Source organism: Caenorhabditis briggsae, assembly GCF_000004555.2.
Source record: "Caenorhabditis briggsae complete genome, chrV, whole genome shotgun sequence".
Classification (NCBI taxonomy): Eukaryota; Metazoa; Nematoda; class Chromadorea; order Rhabditida; family Rhabditidae; genus Caenorhabditis; species Caenorhabditis briggsae.
The window spans coordinates 13302744-13311699 of NC_013488.2; the positions used below are offsets into that span (position 1 = coordinate 13302744).

General features: G+C 39.9%; 1 protein-coding gene across 1 annotated transcript; it reads right to left on the reverse strand.

The window, feature by feature from the left end:
* Positions 1-377: 377 nt before the first annotated feature.
* On the reverse strand, positions 378-8956 carry Cbr-lron-2 (the record flags this gene model as incomplete). The annotated part of the gene is made up of 16 exons (XM_045237979.1): positions 378-499; positions 549-680; positions 739-821; positions 1029-1173; positions 2038-2126; positions 2356-2481; positions 2530-2651; positions 2701-3042; positions 3088-3474; positions 3574-3706; positions 7531-7599; positions 7976-8068; positions 8116-8222; positions 8270-8452; positions 8498-8715; positions 8827-8956. The coding sequence occupies 16 exons, from the start codon at positions 8954-8956 to the stop codon at positions 378-380; spliced, it is 2481 nt and encodes an 826-aa protein (XP_045096726.1).

Here is an 8956-nt window from a genome sequence, read left to right on the forward strand (position 1 = left end):
AGAAGATAAGATCCATTAGATAAGGCGAAGAGAAGAAATTAGAAGTATTTATTCATCCTAAAGTCAGTTGCAATAAAAATGAAGATTTCAGTTCAAAAGCATTGGGGCATCAGAAGAAGGCAAATATAATTTTATAATATGGAAATAATTGATATTAGGTTAGAAATTTTAAAAAATCAGCGGGATGAGAGGGACTCTTCGAGAATTCACATGTACAAACAACAGAATTTTTTGAAAATATACAGACATTTTTGGAGCACGATTTGATGGTGATTTTTCTGGGGGAAGGAAGTTATTGAAGCGGAGCAACGTGTCTGTGGAGGCCCGTGGACTACCGACAAAGACAAGAAGGGGCAAAAAAGCAAAATAGAAGAAAATTAATAAAGGTAGTTGTTCGGCCGATCGTCGAGTGTATAGGCAGCTGGAAGATCCAGATTTACTGGAGGTACTGTCGAGTATGGCCTGTCCACTACAGAGATTGGTGCGTTGTAAATCGAGGCTGAAAGAAGGAAGGATTAGGAACGGTGCTAATTCCATGGGAAACTCACTGGCTGTCGTCTGAGCATGATACTCCTCGGCAGCGACTTCGGCATCCTTTTGCTTCTTTCTCTGATGACTCATTCCGTAACGAACCATTGCCAACAGACAAATCGAGATAAGTAAGATTGTCATGATAACCGCTGGAAATATATTTAAGTGTTAAGTTTGGTGTATTTCCTAAAATTCTAAGAATCATACCAAGAATAATCCATCCGACCATTGAGAGTGCTCGTCCCACGAGTGGTTGTGCTTCTTCGTTATTTTGACAGAAATCGACAGATCTTAAAACTTGGATTTGAGAGTTAAAACAAAAAACTTTAAGACAACTGAGGTAGTACTGAAATGTGTAAAGTTAACGTTAGCAATGTTTGCCTCTTATTTGTACCCAACAAAAAAAACTAGCTCATGTGCCAAAGTGTACAAACACATGACTTTTTGAAACAGTTTGTGTGGTAACCTAAACAAGAAGAGCTAAAAAAAAGAAATACCTGAGTGGAGTTCCCTCGACTGGGCATCCATTTGGTGATGATTGACAGACAGCTAAGCATCCTGGCTTCTCGACATCAATGTCAAGATTATCACGGAGCAGTGTGCGGAACCATTCCAATTCGCTGTTACAGTACCATGGGTTTCCTAGAAAATATGAATTTTTTCAACTATTTTTCTTATATATAAAACGCTAGGCGCGTCTGTTTGTCCCGGTGACAGGCTGTTCACTTTTGAAAAGCTTGAAAAACAAATCTAGGTTTACGTGACCCTTTAAGAAAAATGAGGAGCGGAGCGAAGCACCAGTAAAAACTAGGTTAAATCGCGCCGAAGGCGCACCAGCTTGCTGGTAAGTCGATAGAAGATCTTATCTACAAGACAATGTTGCGCAACACGAACTTCCCTATTGTGATAGATCAGCTGACGACTTTCGATATCAATCTTTTTGGGAACCTATTGCACACCTGGTAATTTAGATTTCATATCTATACCCCAACACATTATGATTTACCGACGACAGCTAAGATTTATGGAGTGAAGGATGTGTTCCCTATAGCAATGTTCTCTAGCTGTTTCTTTGACTGATTGGATTGGAAATACAGGGTGGCGCATGAACGGACTAAAGTTTTTACTTGCATAAAATTTGAGAAAACCTTTATACTGGGATCACATTCGGAGTGCGAAAATTCAAATAATTCATCAGTAAACTGGCCAAGTTTCAAATCATTTTATCAACTTCGAGCTGAGTTATCGCTTGTTAAAGTTGCTTCGTTTCATGAAAACCACAACGGCGGTCAAGGACAACCATAACAACACCTAAGCTTGAGGAATCGCTTTGAGAATTTCAGTAGATTTGAATCAAATTTTTCGAAGATTGTCCGCGTGGCTCAGCCGGTAGCGGCGCCACACCTTCGCCCCACAAGTTCAATTCCTCGAGAGGCTTACAACAACAAAATTTCGCGAAAGTTATTTTTTCATGTCCCTCCCACCTTTAATTAATCAATAACTTACCACAGGCATAGATGACTCTTCGATCGTTTGGCTGTGGGAGGAAAGAGTTGAGGAAAACATCGGAAGGCATCGTTTGCAGAAGGTTGTAACTGTAAAACCACTTTTATCTAATCTCTGATTCATTTCTTGATTCATGACTCATTCAACCCCGAAACACACAGTACATAAAGGTGTTTCCCCTCTCATTCCTTCGGCACTTTTCTAATTTGTTTGATATGACGATTTAGGAATAAAGAAGAGGAAGAAGGATGTGCTCCTCCGATATAAACAAACAAGACTAGAGGGTGAAGAAAATTATGAGAATGTGTTGCAAATTACCTTATATCCAAATGAGAGATGGATGGCAAGTTGGCGAATCCCAATGGTTGAACATTGTCGATTCGGTTTCCTTGCAAATCGATCGAGTAGAGGTCGTTGAGGCCTTCGAAGAAGTCCGCGCGTACTCTGAAAAAATGGATCGCTTTCAGATTCTAGAAATAGTTCAGTTCTTACTGTGAAAGTCTGTTCTTGTTGAGAACGATAGCTTGAATCTGTGGAGTTCTTTGAAATGCTCCTCTCTCAATTGTGTCAACGGCAGCTTCGGACATTTCCAGACGAATCAGGTTTGGAATGTGCTGAAAATCAACTTTTTATGGCAACAGTTACTTGAAGTATTTTACCCACCATGAAAGCATTATTTGGGATGACGGAGATCGGAGTCTCACCAATACCAAGAGTCTTCAATTGGGTGATATAACGGAACATTTCTGGAGCCCATGATGGGAATTTGTTTCCAGTCATGTAGAGGAATTGAAGATTTGGAACTCCTTGGAATGCTTGTGGTGGAATCACAGTGATTCCGTTGAATTCGAGAGAAAGAGAAGAGAGAACTGGAAAATCAAGAGCTCCAACTGGAACATCGTTGATCGAGTTGAGTCCAAGATTCAAGTTAGTCAAAGTGTTACGCTGATTAACAAGAGCCGACGAGGGAATCGAAGTAAGAGAGTTGGTTTCGAGCGAAAGTTCCTGAAAAATGTGTATTTTAATTTACATAAAACCGATCTAACGAACCTGTAGAAGAGTCAATGGTCTGAAGACGGTGGCATCTCCTAGTGTGGCATCAGTCAATCTATTTCCAGCCAATTCCAGCTTCAACAACAAATCCCGTGACTCAAAAGCATTGAAAGCAGTTGAGGAAAGTTGATTGATTCTGTTACGGTTGAGGTAAAGCTTGCGAAGATTACGAAGACGTGGAATTCCTGTCTGTGGGATCTGACCAAGATTGTTGTCATTCAGGTCAAGCTCGATCAAAGAATCAAGAAGTGGACCGTTAAATGCCTGATCATCAATGTTCTGGAGGGTGTTTCTATTGAGAACAAGACGGAGGATGGTAAAACTTTGGAAAGCATTCGCTGGAATCGTTGGGATGGCAGTATCCAAAATGGTGAGAGAATCGACCTGGAAAAATATTTTTAGGAAGTTTATTTATTTTAAAAATTTAACTCACCGGAATATCTCTAGCTGCCTGGATTGCTTGGATTGCATTCTGCAAACTACCTGCGTTTTGACAGATAATCGCAACTGGCTCATAAACTGATGGAGCACATCTGCATGCTCCTGATAATGCTGACACTGTCCGTGGACCGTTACCACCAGGGCGGCCATAATAATGGCTTTTAAACCCATGGAACTGAAATGGAAATTTTGGGATTGAGAAGTACAGTAACCCAAGAAGCAAAATGAAGGAAATCGAAATAAAGAATACAGTAACCAGAGACACAAGTTTCAGATAAGGTAAAAGGTTCGAATCAATTCGGTTAGATCGAAAGGTAGGAGAGGCTTGGCACAGAGAGAGAGACCGGCCTTGTCTCCTTCTTCCCTTCTTTTCTTGGAGAGCTCCAAGAGGCGCGGTATGTGTTATGAGAGTGCTGCTCTCCGCACTGTTGCCTACTATTTTCTGCTCGAATCGAAGCTTCGAAGGAGGCGGCTACGCGAAGAGAGATGCGGACAGAAAGTTGTGTACGGAAGGATTAGCAAAGTCGAGACGCGCAACGCTCAAGGCGCCAACCGGAAAAACGAATGCGAACTGAACACGCGAAATCAGTGATAATCAATGCGGAAAGTACGTGTTAAGACGAGCCGCCCGCGCGGGCGGGGCGGAAGGCTAACTGATGAGGAACAATGGCATCTACGCAGGTCGTCTTGTAGTAGTGTTTCGAAATTTTTAAGAGGGAGACAGACACCAGAAGCCTGTGTACCGCCCTTTCTTTGAGTGCTCCGACAAGCTGATTATCAACTTTTTGACCTGATAGGAAACCAGGAAAGCCTGTTCAGGTCCTTGACCCAGACGCCACGTAATGACTCACTTCGTCACGAATTGGGAAATATTCCGGTTTTGGGTATTCTACACGTTGTTTGGTATGCTTTGAATAGGAGCAAGGAAGGGCTTTGTATTTGGTATAGGTCCAGATTTCAAAAGAACAACATAACAGGAAAATCATAGTTTGATTTTAAAAAAGGGGGGAAAATGAAAAAAAAATACTTAAACGTCCACTTCGAGCTTATATATATATATATATGTATGTAGTTCCTATGAAAGATATCAAAGATGTGTCAACTGATAAAATGGCTGTCATATTGTGATAAGCAATTCAACAATTCATAGCTTTTTGATATCTGTGACTGGGATTGAAATAAATTGGCTTACATTTAGTGCTAAAAGTTAAGGGGTTCTTCGATTACAGGTTTTACGAAAAAAAGTTCAGATAAAATGAGAATGATGGTGTTTCAGAATAGATGCATCATGTAGGTGCAGAATTTGCTTTCTGATTGTCTATACCAGAAAATAACAGGCTCTTGAATGTGTTCGTCTTTAATTTGTAAAGAAATAGACAAAAATTTACATGACATGAAAGTAAATGTATGCAATCATATTTTGAGAACAATGGAGTTTGATAAAGCTTCAAATATGAGATTTTTACTATTATTGGAAACTGTCACTTCCAAGTCTCGAAAATTCTAGGTGGAATAGTGAGGAGCGGAGCAAGGGAAACGCGTCGAAGGCGGCCAGGCTAGTTAATACCTAAAAAGGACTGGAAACCACACTTGCAACGAGCCGGGTCGGACTTTTCTCAGAATTCTCAAGGCCCGCCTTTCCAGTTATTTCTTTTTGTCTTTTCAAAAAGTTTTCGGGATCAATGAGAAGAGAAAAGCTTGAAAAAACGGAGGGTCGTTAAAAAATTTTTGTAAAAAAAATAGGAAAATTGCCGAAATTTGAGAAACGTTTCCAAATGTGGGAGTCTTAATTTTTCAAGTATGCAGAAAACGATATGAAGACTATCTTGGAGTGTCTCCTCCGTATATTCAAACTTCTCAAAGCATCACACAATATCGGTATTGTTTCCTTTTCACTCTTTTCGAGAGCGGCTCTCGGCTGACCATCTATGTGACAAGGCAAATAAAAACTGTGACAACTGATATTAAATACAATAATGCGAATTCACGAGAACAAACACGGCTCCACACATCTCCCCGTGAGAAGGATATCTTGTCTTTTCGAGACCGTAAAAGGAAGTAATGAACGGAAAAGGTAATGAAAACGAAGAGACAGTCTCTCTTTGAGGAGGAACAGCGAGAGAATAGAAAAAGAGCACATCATTCCTGTTGACTCAGCTGGGATTTCGAATTGAAAAAGGGTGTGGTGTGAACGGAGAAAATAGGGGGATCGTTTGGAATTCCGAATCGAATACAATTGTTCGTCACTAAATTTAGACAATAGAACAAAATGAAAAGGTGTAGTTTTCATCAGGTGTGGTAGAATGGTTTAGGAACTTTTGTGCGTTTTTTTTGTGTTGTTTTTGTTTGTACTTGGTCTCAGACTAATCTTTCTCCATTTTTAGGAGTTCAAAAAGCGCGCAGTTGGACTAGAAAGATCAAACAGGACTACTAAAAGCAAAAGAGGATTTTACAAGAGACTAGTTATCTCGAGAATTATCTTGAGAAAAATTATTTAGAATTTACTTACCGTGAAACCAGTAATAGAAAAGCCGCCACACTGTCAAGTTGGAGCTAACTTATCTCGTTTTTTATGAGAGGTAACAAAAAAGGGTCAACTGACAAAAGATTTACCATATATCAGTTGAGAACTTGTTCAACTCTTTGACAGGAACCGATATTTTTTTGGCTCAAAGTTAAAAGTTTCAGGCTCTTCTATTACAGATCTTACAGTAATTAAAACTACGAATGACCGCGTTTTAAGATCTGAGTATGTCAGATGGAACGCGGAACCGGAAGAAAGAAGAGAAAATTTAAATAGGGGTCCGCTCCTAAATAAAATCCAAGGATATTATATATTTTCCACAGATAGTTTTGTAGCTAAATCAAGGTGAACACTCTAATGGAATACCCCCAAACCATCAAGCTTGAGCCTCTATGTCACACTTCTTGTGAAAGCTATTAAAAAGTAATCAACTGTCAAAATATTTCTGATGCTATGATTAAAATTTTATTAGTTGATCACTTTTTGATATCTCTCACATAAATAGAGAAAGTTTTAGTATTTTGAGTATTCTGAGCATTCTGAATTTTGAATAAATGAGTTTATTACAAACAGGATCCTTATGAACGGTTAAAATTTCAAAATTTTTTTTAACTGTAATAAGTTCTTCAATTCCAAAGAATAAAGAACAGCCCCAGTAACTCCGGGAAAGAAATAAACTGTCAAACTTGACAAACGTAAAAGGTTATGAATGAATGAAAGAATGTGCGGAAAGGTAAAGATGAGCAAAAAGATGCAACCCGAGACGGGTCGACCCTTGCGCTAACAAGATAAGACAATGTCAGAATTACAGGTTAGTATGCCACATTGCATTTTTCTGTGTGTACTGCCTCGTAGGTCGGCGCCGCCCGCCAACCGCGCGCGGGAAACCGGCTCCGCGTGTATGTCAATCAACTGTTTTAGATTTGGAAGAGAGAGCAGTGAACGTAAGGAGACTCCAGATGTCTTGCGCAACCTTTCCGCTACCTTCACCCCACTTCACGCGCCAAGAAGGTTGGGGGCACGGCAGGTTGCTCCTGGGATGCTCCTGTGGCGTTGCATATAGTCATATCGTTGCATTTAGAGTACTCGCTGGAGCGCATGAGCATGTAAGAGGCATATACGCTCTTCACTCAGATCACGCAATCCCTCTTTCTCTTCATTTCGGTAGGAATGAAGAAACATACTCTCAAGGAGTCGCGGAAAGAGCGGAATGCACATGCGTTTGGTTTCGGTAAGCAATCCAAAAGAAGGATTATGGGGGGCTAAAACAAAGAGAACAAAGCGGTGAAACGCGACGGATTACTTGATTTTTTGAGAAGCATTTTCTTTTTTTGTTCGAACAGTTTTGCAAAAACTCTGAATATGAATGCATTTATTTTTGAGCATTACTTAAAAAAGACAGTGTTTGTTCTGAAATTGAGATCACAGACCTAAATATGAAAAAAATTATTTAAAAGGGTTTTTCATGAGCTGACAGTGGATTTGGTTTCAACCGAGGATGAGGATGAGAATGGCGAAGAGGATGAAGAAGTTCTGAAAAAAATCTTGTGTGTAATGAATTCCAGTTTTCTGAAATAGATACATGTCGACGGACCTATTCCGAGCCATCACAAGCCGGCTGATTACTCATTTCAAATTTAAAATTGTGAGCAAAACAATATACCAAAGGATAGAGCTCGGAGAGCTCTACATTCCAATAAGAATCAAGATTTTTAAAATCAGTAACCGGGTGCGGACAGGGCAGAAAATCCTTAGGTCCGGATTATACCACTTTCAAAGCCGGTGGATCCTTATTGGAGATTGTAGAACTCTCCGAGCTCTATCATCCGGTATGGTGTTCAGCTCATAAGTTCAACTTTGAAGAGAGTTATCAGCCTGCCCGTACCGGCCCGGTCCGTCGACAAGTATTCTGAAATTTACTTTGACGAGCTGGACGAGGGCGATGACAGAGACTCCAGACTATTTGGGCTGGCTATCGGTTCTACTCGGAATGGTCGCGGTGGTTTATGACTTCTAGAATATGAAGTTTGAAAAATGAATTTTCAAATTTATTAACTCACCGCCTATCTCGTTGTCGATTTTTAGAAGAACGCCTATTGCTTTTCATCATAGTTGGATCCACTCCAATATTAATCATTAACTCTTGAGAGGCTTCTTCCAATTCATTCTGATAACAAAAATCTATTCTTGGTTGTTCTATAGAAGCAGTATTACCCATGAAACAGTTCCGGCAAACCGCTCCATATGAATTTCAATACATGACATGATCATTTGATCCGAGTTCGTTGGATTATCAATCAATTCATTCAAAACTGATTGTCTGAACTCTTCGAGTCTTTGCAATCTCTCTCGATTCCTCAATTCTTCCATTTCCAGCTCGTGACGATCTTTCTGAGGCTGAAACTTTTTTTTCTTTTTTTTGCGAACAGGATAAAAACTCACTGGCTTCCTCCTTGGCGGCTGGTAATTCCTATTTTCCAACAGTTTCGGTTTTACCAAATCCGTCAGACTTGACCGAATAGGAAGTGGCAATCGTAGACCATGTGGATCTCCTCCGTTTCTTCCATAAACGAAATCATTCAGTTCTCGTTGAGATTTACTTAACGATTTCCGTTTGAATGGGTCCGCCGAAGACGCTCGTTTCGGTTGGTAATGTACACCTGCAAACAAATTGGGAAAAGTCTAGTAATTTGGTTTTGGTTTTAAGTTCTGAGCTGTGAGAAAATTTTAGTTTTAAATTAGAAAGCCAATTATTATTGGTTTAAACTTACTAATTGGACTATTAAACATTGAATATGGGGGTGTTGCATCGACGACATGTGATATTCCTTTTGTTAGTCGAAAATGATGGGACATAATTGTCTCAGGAGAAATTGCCCATTGGTTTTTTGATGCTCGCAT